The following is a 16740-nucleotide window of genomic DNA, read 5'->3' on the forward strand; positions in this document are numbered from 1 at the left end:
ATACACCATTCAGCTCCCTCTGGTCCTATTTTCATTCTACCTTCACTGGTCCTATTCTGCCCTCCTTCATTGTCCCTCTTCTCTCCCATGTTCCATTCCCCTTCATGTTCCTTCTTCTTCCCCTCCTTTTTTACATTCCATTCTATTTCTCCTCTCCTCTCACTCTCTTGTCACTGTCCTACCCTCTCCATGTCTTGTTCTCCGTCGTCTTCCACAGGTCCCATTTTCTCCTTATATGTCCTAAATAAAGGGTCCTAACACATCATATAAGCTTCACTTTGCTGATGCAAAATGTGCACCTTCAGGGGAGCAGATGAAATGTGAAGCAGAGAGGATTCATATATCGTCTAGTCGTAGACCACAAAACATCTGAAAGACACATTTACCTTTCCAAAAAAATGGAAAAAGCGTTATGTAATCACTAGGAGTAGGCAAAGAAGTGATATCTCTACCCTGCACAATTTTCTCTTCACAGTGTGTTGTAACTTGAAATAGTAACCTCTACCCTATGTGTCAGTAACTTGAATTATGCATTTAGATTGTTAGCAAGATTTTGATGTGAAACACTTCTTTGATTTCAAAGTTCAGGGTGACAACTGTTTCAGATTTTAGTACCAAGTGAAATACAGCAGATATTAGACTCTGGAAATATCTGGTCTGGTCTTAACTGTGCAAAAAGGAACAGTGAACATTTCAGGTCATGAAAATTCATCAGTTTTGACTTCAGGTCATGGTTGAAACATGTACATCTGTTTTTTTCTCTGTACAGTATGCAATGTTAGCTTTCAAAAGCTGTAAAATTGTTGAATACTCTAGATGAGTAGCAGGAATTCTGAGAGAATGCCTTGTGCTGAGTTTGCCTACTTTAGTTAGCTGTCTTCCAGATTTAAGTGTGGTGCTGGAAAAGCACAGCCAGTCAGTCAGCATCCGAGGAACAGGAGAGTCGACATTTCAAGCATAAGCTCTTCAGGAATGTGAGGGGAGGCCAATTGGTCTGAGAGATAAATGGGAGGGATGGGGCTGGGGGAGAAGGTGGCTGGGAATCCGATAGGGAGATGAAGGTGAGGGTGATAGTGATAGTGTGGAGGGGATTGGTGATAGGGAAGATTGACAGGTAGGATAGTTCAAGAGGTGGTGCCGAGTTGGAGGGTTGGATCAGGGATAAGGTCAGGGAAGGGGAGATGAGGAAACTGGTCAAATCGACATTGATCCCGTGTGGTTTGAGGGTTCCAAGGTGCAAGATGAGCACCTCCACATGCATCATCTACTGTGTCTGTTGCTCTCTATGTGGTCTCCTCTACATTGGGGGCTGGCAATTTGCAGAAGTTTTCGAGAACATCTCTGGCACATGCACTGCCAACTGCACCATCCGGTGGCCGAACAATTCAACTTCCCCCTCCCACTCTGCCAAGGACATGCAAGGCCTGGGCCACCTCTACTGCCAAATTTTAGCCACCCGACGTCTGGAGGAAGAACATCTCATCTTCTGCCATGGGACCCTCCAATCACATGGGGTCAATGTCGATTTCACCAGTTTTCTCAGTCAAACCAACCAACTCAGCACCGCCCTCTTGAACTGTCCTACCTGTCCATCTTCCTTCTCACCTATCCACTCCACCCTCGGCTCTAAACTATCACCATCATCCTCCATCTCCACCTGACTAGTGCATTCCCAGCTACCTTCCCCCACCCCACCCCATTCCCATTTATCTCTAAGCCCTCTTGGTCTCCTCTCCACCCCCCCCTCCCCCTCCAAATTCCTGATAAAGGGCTTATGCTCGAAACATCGACTCTGCTCCTTGAGTGCTGCCTGACTGGCTGTGCTTTTCCACCACCACACTTTTTGACTCTGATCTCCCACATCTGCAGTCCTCACTTTCTCCTGTCTTCAGATTTAGTTTTCTTGCGCACTTGGATCCACAGTCTCTGTGTAGAGCAGGCAGCAGTTTTCCGTTATCTTCTGTCAGCACCAGTGATTCCTGTGGCAGGTGATCTCATTGTTCAAGGATGGCTATTCTCCCTCTCTTCTTGCAGTTCAGCACAATATCGTGAAATTTGATGGTATGCAGTGAGACACCTTGGCCTGAACATTTTTGTTAGTGCAAATCATTCATGAGGGGCATAAATAAGGTGAATAGCAAAGGTCTCTTCTCTAGGGTAGGGCAGTACAAAACTAGAGGGCATAGGTTTAAGGTGAGAGGAGAAAAATTTGAGATCGGAAGAGCCATGTTTTCATGCAGAAGGTGGTAAGTATGTGGAATGAACTGCCAGAGAAAGTGGTAGATGCAAGTACAGTTATAATATTTAAAAGACATTTGGATAGATATATGAATAGACAAAGTTTCGGGAATATGGGCCCAAAGCAGGCAAGTGGGACTAGTTCAGTTTGGGAAATCTGGTTGGCATGGACAGGTTAGAACGAAGGATGTTTCCATGCTGTATGACTCCATGACTCTGTGACTAGGAAAAGCAGGATCACCAAAATGGTGTGGTAGCTGCAACTTCTGGATTTTTGTGTTAGTGAACTTCCAGGAGGTTACATTGTTATTGCACCCCTCAATGATAGCAAACACAGAAATTTGTCATTATTGAGAAAAGAAAAGCTGGACCTTTGTTTTCTAGAAATCATTCGACCAAAGCCACTAATTTGTTTCAGGTGAAAATCTTGTAGTTTAAATGGCAGGTGGGACATTTCAATTTTCCTCAGTTGTTGAATTTGAGAGATTGCATTCTTAGGTAGCAGGCATATAAATATAGCATATGAAAATTCCAACTAACAGGACTAAACAGCCTTTCAGGGTTAGTCACATGCAATTACTCTATTACCCTGATTTGCCAAGGAAATATAATTCTCAGCCTATACTGTCCAAGGGTTAAAAGTATTGTTTCCATACTTAATTTTAAAAAAATCAGTTAATTTTGTGAAAACATTTACAAATGTTTTTATTCACCAATAGACTGTGATATTCGTCTTCTGTTTGCAATAGAATTTGTTCAGAATTGTGCTCAGAAAATTATTCTTTAACTTGTAAATATGACACATAGGGCTTGAGATGGAATATATTATCTTGAACTTTCATTTTTCTCAAACTCTGCAATGTTAAAAAGTTGATTAGCGTTTTACCTAACTGTGTCTCAGTTTCTCTTTGAGATGCTTCTTCTCTCCGATAGCTGTACCCTAACATTTCTGAATGTGTGTTCTATTAATAGTCAATCTTTTGTGTTCATTGCTGAAATCTAGACCTGCTTCGGCGAGGTGCTGCTACAAGTACTATTCTAGTGTACTAACACTTTGCTGTTCTGTTATCATTCTTGTTTAATTCCTTTTAAAATTTTTGTTGTGTATTTATTCAGAAATTGAAATGGACAATTATATTTGGCATCTACTAGTTCCCCATGCCACTTCCTTATAGGAATAGAAACAGTCTATTTAAATATTACTAGAAAAGCACATTTTCTATATGCTATAGGGCATAGTTTATATTTTAGCTGCTTCAAACCAGGATAGACAGAAAATATGTTGGTGATTGCTTTGGTTCAGTTCTCTCATCTTGTTTTTGTTTTTGGAGTTCTAGTGTAGAAATGCTTAAAAATGAATCCACCTGTTCTATAATTCGTACAAACAATGACTTATTTAAAACAAAATATATCCCATAATCTTTTGATTAATTGAAAGGAAAACAATTGTAAAAGGGCTTCTTGAGGCTACATTGGTCAACTGCAGCCTTTATGTTAAGGGCAGTCACTCTCACTTCTCACCTCACCTCACCTCACTTCTGAAACTGAGCACTTTAGTCCATGTTTAAACCAATGCTGTAATGAGGTCAGAAGCTGTGCCACTTTGGCAGAACAAAAAATGGGCATCAGTGAATAGATTCAGGCTGTTAAGTTCTGCTTAATAGTACAGATAAGGGGTCCTTTATCTGCGTGTCTGAAAACCAAAGGTCTTTTCAAATGCGGACCTTAGCATACCTATAGACATATTTAGCTCAAGCCCTTTAGAAAAAGCTTTGCTTAGCTCAAATGTGCCTAATGCAAAGTCCTTTTCCAAAGGCCCATACTCCATGTGTCTCTGCAGGTTTGTTCCAGTCCATCCAGGCCAAATGAAGCTTTTGTTTACAAAGGCCCTGAACAGACCTAAAAGTAAGTGTATCCAAAAACAGGAAATATCCTTTATCCATAAAACACTTGGTCCCGAGGTTTTCAAATAAAGAATTCCCAGCATGTTTTGATCATAGTTGATGATAGAGTATGTAATAATGGGGGGGGGGGTACTTGGCTAGTTTAGATTTGTCTTGATTTGTGTATAAGACACGCATGTCTCATCATTAGCTGTTCAAGGTTTGCATAAAGATTTGTAGCTCAGGTGCTGATTGCCGTGGTTGTGGGTAATTTCACCGAGCTGGAAAGTTGACTTGCAGACATTTCGTTCCCTCTCTAGGTCACGTCTTCAGTGCTTCACAGGAGACTCCAAAGCACTGAAGATGTCAACTAGACAAGGGTCAAAACATCTGCAGATCAACTTCCCAGCTCAGCGAGCATACCCACAACCATGGCAAAACATACATGAGCAATTATCTGTACTGGAACAGCTTGGCCATACCAAGTCTTGGAGCACATGCTGTCAGTATTATTGCCACAATGTTGTCAAGCCTTATAACTTTGTTATATCCAGTGCCTCCAGCCATTTCCCGATATCACGTCGAGAGAGTTGAATTAGATTTAGACTTACAGATTACATTACAGATTTATCTGTAATGCTGTGGATCCCTGGAGGCAGCTGAGATGGATCGTTCACTCAAGGCTTCCAACTGAAGATTGTTGCAAATGTTTTGTGCCTTATCTTTTGTATTGATATGCTGGGCTCTTCCATTATTGAGAATGGGAATATTTGCGGAGCCCCCACCTCCAATTGCCCTCCACCATTCAGGAATAGAGTTGTCAGAAGTACAGAGATTCGAACTGGCCCATTGGTTCTAGACTCACTTAGCCCTCGTCTGTCATTTGCTGTTTGGCATGCAGGCAGTTCTGTTTTGTAGCTTCAAACTGACTGACATCAGTTTTAGGCTTGCCTGGTTATACTGATGTCATGGCCACCTTAGCCCTTCATTGAGCCAGGGTTTATTGTTTGGCTTGATAACAATGGTAGATTAAGGGATATGCTGGGCCATAAGATTATGAATTATGTTTGAATAGAATTCTGCTACTGATGATGATTCAGAATGCTTGATGGGTGCCCCATTTTCAGTTATTTGATTTGTTCAAAGTTTGTCCCATTTAGCACAGTGATAATGCCACACATAAGGGAGAGTATCCTCAATGTGAAAACGGGACTTTGTCTCCACAAGAACTGAGAATTAGTTACTCCTGATACAATCTTGGCAGATTGGTGAAGATGTTTTACCTGCCATCCATTTTCCCCTTCGCTCAATTTGTCTAGCTCAGTTACATCCTCCTTACCATTTACAATCTCGACTGGTTTTGTGTCATCAGCAAATTTTGAAATATTACATTTGAATTCTCATTCAAATCTTTAATATACTGTGAATAGCTTGGGTCCAATCACCAATCCCTGATATACCCCATGTCACCATCACCCATCAGTCCAAAAACAACCCAGTCATTCCTACTCTGTTTCCGACCTGATCATCAACTGGCTAGTGTGTTACCAGTCATCCCATGTGCTTTGATTTTGTATGCTAAACTCTTGATCAAAGGCTCGCTGAAAATCCAAATGCACCACATCCACTGATACAGAATCACATTTACTTGTATCCTATAATTAATTTTGTAGCCTCTAACCTTATCTATTAATTTACTCTTAGATTTGTACAATCTGTCTCTTCTTTTCACTGTGTCTTTATGAATTCCCATATCAATACTTTTCTATCTTGCTTTGGCTCTACTCTACTCTTCTGATTTCCCACATTTGATTCCTTGCCCCCACAGTTCATTTAAAGCCCTAGCTCCTTCCCTAGTTGTGCAGCTCACCAGAATTGTCATCCCAGTATGGTTCTGGTGCAGACCTGCTCAATAGTACTGTCTCCACTTTCCCTTTACTGATTCCACTGCTGCATGAGCAGGAATCCACTGCTGCTGCACCAGTCTTTGAGCCACTAATTGATTTCTGTAATATCATTTGCCCTATACTAGCTTGCATGAATCCAAAGGTTATTACTTTGATGTTCTGCTTAATTATGGTGCCTAATTCTGCAGAATGTCCTTCTTTGTCCTCCCATGTCATTGGTAGTTCACAATGACTAGATCTCCCCCTCCCATTGTAAGTTGCTCTTCATTCCTAAGCTAATGTCCTGCAACGCCTTCTAGACTCTCGCTGTTTGCTGCAGAGAACAGTATTAATTCCACTCACTGTACTGTCCCCGATTGCTAATACATTATTTTTTGCTTTAGCAACTTGAATGGCTTCCTGAATCACAGTGCCATGATCAGTTAGCTTCTCTACCCTGCAGCCCTCACTCTCATGCAAACAAGCTGGGGGAACATAGATCATGGAACAATACAACACCCTTGATGTTGTGCTGACTTTTTATCCCATTCTAAGATCAAAGTAACATACCCGACATTTTACTATCATCCATGTACCTATTCAACAATTACTTAAATGTCCCTAAAGTTTCTAACTCTCCTACCACTGCTGACAGTGCATTCCACGCACCTGCCACTCTGTGTAAAGAACCGACCTCTGACATCTCCCCTAAACCTTCCTCCAGTCGCCTTAAAATTATGCCCCCTTGTGATAGCCATTTGTGCTCTGGGAGAAAAGTCTCTGATTATTCTCTCTATGCTTCTCGTCAACCTGTACACCTCAATCAAGTCACCTCTCACCCTTCTTGGCTCCACTGAGAAAAGCCTTAACTCACTCAACCTTTCTTCATAAAACATGCCCTCCAGTCCAGGCAGCATCTTAGTAATTCTCCTGATGACACATGATGGGTACTTTTGTTATTAATATATCAATTTGAGTATTTATTATTGGACAGGAACAACAATTCTGTTGGACAATAGCAAAGACTGAGGCTCCTTCCCTCTGGGTACCCTTATTTGTCTCACTCACAGTCACATCCGCCTTTCCTAGTCTAATGACCAAATGAGAAGATCCTGTCCGAATGGGTGGAACCACATTCTGCAATAAAGTATCTGGGTAAATTCCTAATTCCCTGTTGTCAGTTTCTGTGGTTTGGTCATCAACTCATAAAGCCTGGACCAAGCATGCTTGAACTGCATATGTGTTTGTCTTGGATTACTGTGGTGTCAAGAAGCACAGCACATCTGTTGCCCAGCTATCTTTATTGTGTTTCAATTAAGTGTATTGTTTAATACTTAATCAAAATTAAGTTCTCTTCTCACTATCCTTTACTGTTCTAATTTAAACCATATAATCCAATAAACTTTGCCACTTAAAAATAAGATTAATAATGAAATCACTTCTGCTAGAGTCTCTTAAATAATTATAAGCTAGGTTATTAAAAGTTTTTTTTTAAATATGATTTCTCCCTCTTCAATTTCAGCACTTTGCATACAGTTCCTAATAGTAGGTACCCACCACCCAATCAACTCTCAACTTTCCTCTGATAGCATTGATTTCCCCAAAACCTACTATATTCACCCCACTTCCTGCTCTGTGCATCTCATTCCATCTTTGTCCTCTTTTGTCCCCAAAAGTAAATGACATACCACTGCATTTCCTGAGCTGTACTCTTCCACCCAGCTCTGTGTATTTCCTGCAGCTCTATTTCTGTTTACTTCTTTCACCAAAATTAAGGAGATTTTAATAATTATAAATAGTCCAGCCCAGTAGAAAGCATCCCTTGAAAGCAGTTTCTGAATTGTATTTCCTATGATGCCATTTAAAATTAAAGTCATTTAGGGTGCAAAATAAGCTCATTTGACCTGATGAGTCCTTGCCAGCTCTCCATAGACTATTTCAGTCATTTTTGCTCACCCGATCGCTTCTTTAGCCCTTTAAGTCTTTTTCCTTTCAAGTTTCCAAAAATTTTCTTTGTAAAGTAGTGATTGTGGTACTTATGCAACCCTCATAGGCAGCAAGTTCTAGTTCATTGCCACCAGTTGTATTACTCTTTCCCAAAACTTTGTTCTTTGGACCTTGTATGATCAGCTAATGTGTACAGTTTTCTTTTCCTTGCCTACCATTATCTTAAACTGTAATATCCTTGTAAACGTCTATCAGATCTCTTGACCAAATGGAGCAAGCCCAGCTTCTTCAAACTAAAAAGACCAAAGACTGTGTTGGAAATCAGAAACAAAAACATAAATTGCTGGAAAAACTCAGCAGGTCTGGCAATACCTGTGGGGAGAAAGAAAGGTTAATGTATCGGGTCCAGTGACCCTTCTTCAGAACAGTTACAGCCATTTCTGGTTTTGTTTCTCCAAAGTAACCTTGCAGCTAAAATCATCTATCACTGGAATTGTTTTGGTAAATCTCATTTGCATAATCTTGAGAGTCTTCACATCCTGGATTCCGTATTCGAGTTGTGGCCAAATTAGAGTTTTATACAGGGTTCAGTGTAACAACTGCTTTTGTTTTCAATGTCTCTTAATGAAGTGCAACATTCCAAAGTTTTGTTAATCACCTGTCTCGATATGTCCTACCACCTCCAGAGATTTATGCAGACATGCTTCCATTTGCGTCTATACACTTGCCTCTCCATACTGCCTCTGTCACTTTTGTGTACTAAATCCCATGTGCTGCTTGTCTGCTCATATATATGTCCTTGCACATTTCATTTTATAGTTGAGTGTTTTTTGAAGTTTGAGTTACATGGTAGGGATGGAATGCAAACAGGAGGGAACAGAAGAATATGTAGTTCAAAGGGAATCATAGTCTTTCTCCTATCATCTGTTTTCCAAACATAAAGTTAAACTACAAGTCAGTGGTTGCACCTGTCTTTATAATGCACCTGCAAGAAAATAAGCTGGTGTTCAGAGGCCCTGAAATTTTGTTGAAACAACAGAGATCCTTTCAGATTGAAGTCAAAGCCATCAAGTCAGATTCTGTAAATATTGGAATAGAAAATTATAATGCGGAAGAAGTTTGGCAAATTTGTGTCAAAAGGAAATTAGTAGGCAATAGAAAGGAAGTGCAGTACATATTCAACACAGCTTTTCTTAACGCCCTTCCAAAAGCTATGACAGCTGACGTCAGATCTTCAGTGTCTTGAGGCCACTTTCATTCATTGTTTTTGTACTTAACACATGGAAATAATTTGATAAGTCACAACAGATAAACCTTACTTAGTTTATGCCCACATGTGCAGTGAAAAATAGTATGTTTTGTATTATTTTATACATATGTATAATTTTATTTTTATAAGTTGACACATTACTGTGAATAAAAATCTCTCATTCAAGACACTGCCTTGCTGCTGTTTTTATACTTTTGTTCATTATAAATTCTGTTTATATTTATGTTTGTTGAGGTTTCTGTATATTTATTTAGAACCAGCAGCAAGCCTGTATCTGAACATACATTTGTCCAATGTAAACAATATAAAGTTTCACAGTAATGTGTTACTGCTTGGGCCTCGCAGGAGTGTATCTCGCAGTCAGCAGTGAAAACAAAATTTGAACAACACACTATCAGAGCTAAACAGATCATAGACACTGTGAAAAAAATCATGGAATCCATCAATGTGGTTGCAGCAGAAAAAAGGTAAGAAAAATCTTCAATGACTTAATTCATATACGAGGCAGCAGTAGGCAAAGTTGAATCTTTAACAAAGTGTCAGCTTTGTTGTTGCTTATGGCTTCAAGTAGATATGTTCAAATGATAGTTAAAGTGTGATTTGATTCTTTTAAAAAAAAACTGTGCTTAAATGTTATGAAACTTGAATTATGTCAAGAATTGTGTTGGAACAATGAAAAGTTCATATTTGTTCTCCAGGCACAATGAAGGCAACTTTCTTAACCCTATACTAACTTTACAGCATCTCAGAACTGTTTCAGCACAGAAGGCAGCTATTCAGTTGATTATGTTTGTGGAATGAGTAACTCAGCACATTTCCACACCTTCTCCTCGTGACTCTGCGCATTCTTTCTTTTCAGATAATAATATAGTTCTCTCTTGAACACCTTAATTGAAATTGTCTCCACGACTACTGACAGTGAATTCCAGATCTTAACCTCTCACTCCATCAAAACGTTTCTCTTCCTGTCTCTGTTGTTGCTTTTGTAATTAAATGTGTACTGTCTCTTTCTTGATCCTTCCACCAGTAGGAACGGTTTTTCTCTATCTACGTTATACATACCACTAATTATTTTGAATACCTCTTATAAATCTCCAGTAAAACAATCCCCTCTTTTCCAATCCATCCATGTAGCATGAGTACCACATCTCTGGAATCATTTTAAAAATATTTTCTAAACAATGTCAAATCTTCATATCCTTCCTAAAGTGTAATGCCCTTACCTTGGTGTATGCTCCAGTTGTGGTTATATTATTTTGAACGTAACTTTCTTGATCTTATGCTTCTATTCATAAAGAGTGTATGTTTTGTTAACTGCTCTCAACTTGACCTGTCACCTTCAATGATTTATACAACATAAACATCCAGGTCCCTCTACTCTTTGATCCACCCTCACCCTTATATTGTACCCTTTTTTGTTTCTCAATGTTCTTCCTACCAAAATGAATCAATTAAGATTTATCCATATTGAACTTATTCTGACACTGGTCTGCACATTCCTCCAAGTTGTCTTTATCCTTTTGTAGTTATACATTTTCATCCCCAAAGTTCAAAATGCTCATAAATTTTGCATTGTCTGCAAATTTTGAAAATTTGTCCTGTGCACCAAGCTCTAAGGAAGTAACATATCAGGAAGAGCAAGGGTTCCAACAACGATGCTGAAGAACCTCATTACAAACCTTCCTCCAGTTTAAACATTTATTAACTGTTGTTTCTATTTCAATTCCCTATCCCTCAGCTAATTCTGATCCATGTTGCTACTGTCACTTCTATTCCATGAGCTATAACTTTGTTTGTTGGTCATGTGCAACACTTTATCAAATGGCTTTTAGAAATCTAGGTGCATCGCATCACCAAATTGTCCTCATTCAGCCTCTCTGTTACCTCTTCTAAAAAATCCAAACTAATCTCTTTCTTTAATGAGCCTGATTTTTGCCCAAGTGAATACTAATTTTGTTCCAAATCCTTGCTTCTGGAAGCTTCACCACCACCACCACTGAGGTTAAACTGATAGACCTGTAGCTGTTGTGCTGTTGTGCTCATCTTGACACACTCTTTTGAACAAGGGTGTAACATTTCCAATTCTCCAGGCCTCTGACACCACTCCTAAATTGAAGGAAGATGACCAATGCCTCCATAAGTTCCACACTAACTTCCCCCAGGCCCCGTATCCACCTGGTCCTGATTCCTTATCACCTTTTAAGTTAATACAGCTATCTATCATTGTCCTATCAATTTTAAACCCTTGAATCCGAATTACCTTCTCTTTCACCATGACCGAGGCAGCAGCTTCTTCCTTGGTAAAGATAGGTTTAAAAGATGTATTTAGTACCTCAGCCATGCCCGTAATATCCAAGCACAAATCCTTTTTCTTTGTCTCTAATCAGCTTTATATCATCTATACAATTTATTTCCATGGAGCTAAGGCTTTGATTGCCCTACTTTTTACCTTCATAGGAATATATCTTGGCTGTACCTGAACTGTCCCTTCTTTAAAGGTAACATTTGATTCTAATTTATATGACACAGATCCTCCTTTACCCATTGAAGATGGCTTTCTCTCAGTTAATTATTCTTTTTCTGAACTGTTCTTTGTCCTTTTCCATAATCAACTTAAACCTTATCACAATGAACACTCCCCTAAATGTTCTGCTTCTGATACTTGATCTACCTTCCCAAGTATCAGATCTAGCAAAGTTTTCCTTCTCATTCCACTGGAATTATACTGATGTTGAAAATTTTCCTGAGCATGCTTTCAGGACTTTTGACCCAATCTGTCCTTTACGATGCTATCTCAGTCTATATTCAGATAATTGAAGTTCCCCCTTATAATACTCTATAATACATGCACATCTCTGTAACTTCTTTGAATGTCCACTGGCTGGCAGCGCATAGATTATACTGAGCAAAGTACTTGCACCTTTTCTACTCCTTAGCTCTAGCTAAACAGATTCTGTCATTGACCCTTCCAGGACATCTGTCTCCAACACTACATTGATTTCCTTAACCAATAGTGCCACCCCACACTTTTTTTGCTTTTCTACCTTTCCTGAATTCCTTGCATCCAGGAACATTTGATCTTGGCCTCCTTTAAGCCAGATCTCAATTATAGCTGCACCATCCTACTTCCATATAGCAATCAGTATCTGTAACTCGCTGATCTTATAACTGTTTCTAACTTACTTAACCACTCAAATGTTATCCATCTCTGTCTTCTGGATCCTTAGCATTACTCTCTGATATTATCTCCTAGTTCCCTAACCGCCTGCAAGTTAGTTTAACAGGATTAGCATGCCCTGGAAATAATTTACCCTCAGCTCTATTTAGATGCTCTGAAACCCTGAATTCAAGCTGCTGCAACAGATGGCATTTCCTGCACAAGTGGTTATCTAGGACACAGGAAGATTCTTTCCCACATGGTACAGGATGTACATTCGGAGGTTGGAGCAGCCCTGCCATTCTTCCACCTATTAATTAATTAAACCTTAATAATGCTAGTAAACTTTACCAAATCAAACAAAACTTAGTAATAGCAATAATCTTTTGTTGAGTATAAAAGACAAAACTTGTCTTCTACTTTGCACTTCCCTCAGCCAGGAAGCTTTTGAGTAATACACTATGGTATATCCTAAGAAGGAAATTTTTAAAAAATTATTTCATGGAATATTGGCCCATCCCTAGTTGCTGTTGAACTGATTGGCTTGCCACATCATCATTTCAGAGACCAATTAAGCATAGCCATATTGCTGAGAGTTTGAGTTAAATGCAGGCAAAACCAGATAAAGACAGCAGGTTTCCCTCTGTAAAGATCAGTAGTAAACCAGATGAGTTTTTATGACAATCAACAATCGTTCTATGGTTACTGTTCCTGAGACTAGCTTTCAATTCTGGATTTTATTAATTGAATTCAAATTCTGGCAGCTTGCTATGGTCGGATTTGAACCTACGTCACAGAATTAGCTAGTGACATTATCACTGCACCATTATTTCCTCTTGTATTATTGGGTATCTCTGGTTTGCATTAGTTACTATGGCTGACTATTTCCTGAGCTCAATCATGCTCCTTGGGACAAGAACGTGCGTAGAATTATCTGAGAAAACTGCAAAGCTGTTGCAGTTCTAAGCTCTGCAGCTGTTATTTGGCCAATGCCTTTTAAATCCTTCTGGCTGCTATCTAAGAATAATAGCTAATCTTCATTTATCATTCTGAAAAAAATTTTTAAAAAGCTGTTTGGAGGTAAGATTTTGACCAAGTTCGATCCTCCAATCAGTGATATACTTCCTGTAGATTTTAGCATTTTTGCCTCTGCCAGGGAAATGGAGGGATGTGTCCTAGCAACACTCTTGTCTGTTGTCCTTAATTGGCATTTTCTTCCTCGTTTACAATGGATATTTGAGCACATTCTTTGGGAGCGTTACCCAAGAAGTACTTGTGATGTACAGGGTTTGGAAACCTAGCATAACGAATCTTTGACTCTTTTTTTCTAATTTGAGACTGGAAAATCATCATCCTCTAGGTGGAACATAGTGGTAGATTTGCCTTTGCAGCAACAGAAATCATTCAAGAGTATTTTATATGCTAGTTTCATTTTTATCATTTTATTACATTTAGTTTATTTACCATTTAGTATATTTATGCCTTTGGGACAGTCAAGATTGGAGTTACCAGTGATCTCCCAACTGACTCCCATCTTCCACCCTCTACTATCTTGTAAATGCCTAAACCCTATCTGTATCTTCATTCACACCAAGTCCCATTCTAGTCATTGCTTCTTTGGTTCACTGACCCATATTGTTTAATCTTTCACCAAACCTCAATTTCAATCATTTTTAACCTTGTTTTCAAATCCCACCATAGACTCGCCCATGTCTCTGCAAATTCTACCAAAAATACAAACCTTGATGTCACTATACCCCACTAGTTCCACCATCTTGTTTGTCCCTGATCATACATCATTCCACCATTGGTGGGTGTATTAAGCTGCCTCGACTGTGAGGTTTTGAATTCCTTTGTAAAAGTGCTTAACTCTCTTCCTTTAAGATAACATTTAAAAAGTATCTTTTTGACCATGCTTCAGGTCATCTGTTGATACCTCTTTCTGTGTCTGTTAAACTCTGTTAATGCTCTATTAAATGTCTTGGGGTCCTTTACTGTATTAGAGATGCTACATCAAATAAATTTTTGGTTGTATTTTAGATTAAATAGTCAGTGCCGCCGTACACTCAGTTCCACAATATAGAGAAGCTTCTTAAAGGAGGTCATCTTCAGTTGTTGATGCGTGCATGGTGAAAGCTTTTTCCTCAGGAGATTACTGCATCAGTGTGAGACTTTATATACAATTGAGTGTGGAAGAATCAGAATATAAAACTAAAGTTCCCTTACTTGCTAATGGCCAGAATAACATATTATTCAGCCTTTACCTAAAGAATGACGAAAGCTATTTTTAATTTCGTGTGAGCAATTTTCAGTAATATGTGAAAGATGCAATATAATATGCACTCAATGTGTAAACATTGGAATAAAACTTGCCTTTTTTGCTCTCAAGAGTTCTTTCCTTGGAGGAACGGGAGGACCACCTTGATCGATTGGAGTTTGTACGCAGTCAGTTAACTTTGCTAACCGAGGACTGTAAGAAAAGCATAAAACTCGTAACCGAAGAAGTAGAAGCCAAGGTGAGTGTTGTAGCCCTCTTCACGTAGAAATTGCTTGCTTTTAACATGTAGCTTTCGGTTTATTGTTGCCACTACTAAGGGAAGCAAATTACAAAATTTAGGTAGCAAATTGGATTGAAGCATTATCATGTCTGCTGGGTATTTCCAGCATTTTTGTCTTATTATAACATTTTTTATTTTTCTTATTTATCCCTGTGATAAGACAACCAATCAAATGGGAGATGTCAATCTTATTTAGGAGAACTTTATGCTGTATAGGCTGACCTTCCCTCATGAAATTTCACATGATCTACTCTTGTCATTCAGCTGGCCTTCAACTGATAAAATATTGCATTAATGCAATGCCTGATTCATGCATATGAGCTTTATAATACTAAATTCTTTGTCATTGATTTCAAAAAGAGATGTGAACTGTTTGTGGTAGTTGTATTAATTAGATTCCGATTATTTTGGAGTAAGACCGTGGCATGGTATGACTGTTATCGAATTTGTAATCCAGAATCCTGTGGACAAGGGAACTAGTGAAATTTAAATTCATTTAATTAATAAATTACCCTGAAACTTTGATTGTTTGTAAAACCCCATCTGGCTCACCAGTGAGGGAAGGAAATTTGTTATCCTTGTATAATCTGATCTCCATGTGATTCCAACCACATGGCAGTGATCTTTAAAAACTATCTTGTGAAATTGCTGAGTAGTTCAAGGGCAATTTGGGGTGGATATCAACTGTTAGCCTTGCCCACAATGCCTGTATCTTATGAAAGAATAAATAAATCAAAAATTCCTCATAAGCACTGGGGGGAGGCTGTGTAATTTATTGTCTTCCTAAGGGAAGTGGAAAGAAAATAAATTTGAGTTTTCAAACTTTGCTACGTTTGACTTATGGATTACAAAATTTAGATTACAAAATAAAGAATGTTCAAGAGCTCTAACCAGTCATAGAGTCGTAGAAATGTACATCATGGAAACAGACCCTTTGGTCAAACTCACCCATTACTAACAGATATCCTAAATTAATCTAATTCCATTTGCCAGCATTTGGCCCATATCCCTTTAAATCTTCCCTATTCATGCACCCATCCAGATTCCTTTTAGATATTGTAATTGTACCAGCCTCCTCCACTTCCTCTGGCAGCTCATTCCACTCTTTGCATGAAAAAGTTGTCCCTTAGGCCTCTTTTATATCTTTCCCCTCTCACCCCAAATCTATGCCTTCTAGTTCTGGACTCTCCCACAGCAGAGAGAAGATCTTGTCTATTTAGTGTTGAGAGTGAGTTGCTGGAAAAGCACAGCAGGTCAGGCAGCATCCGAGGAACAGGAAAATCGATGATTCGGGCCGGAGCCCTTCATTAGGAATGGTTTCCAGCAACTGCAGACCTCACTGTCTCCACCTTGTCCATTTACCCTATCCCTGCCCCTCATGACTTTGTAAACCTCTGTAAGGTCACCCCTCAGCCTCTGACGCTCCAGGGAAAACAGCCCTGACCTATTCAGACCTTCCCTATAGCTGAAACCCTCCAATCCTGCCAATATCCTTGTAAATCTTTTCTGAACCCGTTCAAGTTTCGCAACATCCTTCCTGTAGGAGAGAGATCAGAATTGCACAATATCTTCCAAAAGTGGCCTAACCAATGTCCTGTACAGCTGCAACATTACCTCCCATCAACAAGTAAACTTGTTACAAAGTGGTTAAAACAATTTTATGATTCAAATCTTTGTATTGAAAGTAAACGTTGCATAGAAAGATAGAGCATTTGTTATAAAATACGTAAACAAATGAAGGATTAATTCCAGATTCCTTGTGTTGATGTCTTGCAAACCTCCCATTGCTGCCTCTGTCTTG

At 39.1% G+C, this 16740-nt stretch overlaps 1 protein-coding gene across 2 annotated transcripts in view; it reads left to right on the top strand.

The window, feature by feature from the left end:
• LOC122555938 (mitofusin-1-like) overlaps positions 1–16740 on the top strand; it is a 70297-nt gene that overhangs the window by 30382 nt on the left and 23175 nt on the right. For both annotated transcript variants that reach the window (XM_043702232.1, XM_043702233.1), the window contains exons 10-11: positions 9570–9691; positions 14771–14897. In XM_043702232.1, the coding sequence (XP_043558167.1) occupies positions 9570–9691; positions 14771–14897 (249 nt within the window). The remainder of the gene's footprint in view (positions 1–9569; positions 9692–14770; positions 14898–16740) is intronic.

The sequence above is a fragment of the Chiloscyllium plagiosum genome, chromosome 13 (assembly GCF_004010195.1).
Source record: "Chiloscyllium plagiosum isolate BGI_BamShark_2017 chromosome 13, ASM401019v2, whole genome shotgun sequence".
Lineage (NCBI taxonomy): Eukaryota > Metazoa > Chordata > Chondrichthyes > Orectolobiformes > Hemiscylliidae > Chiloscyllium > Chiloscyllium plagiosum.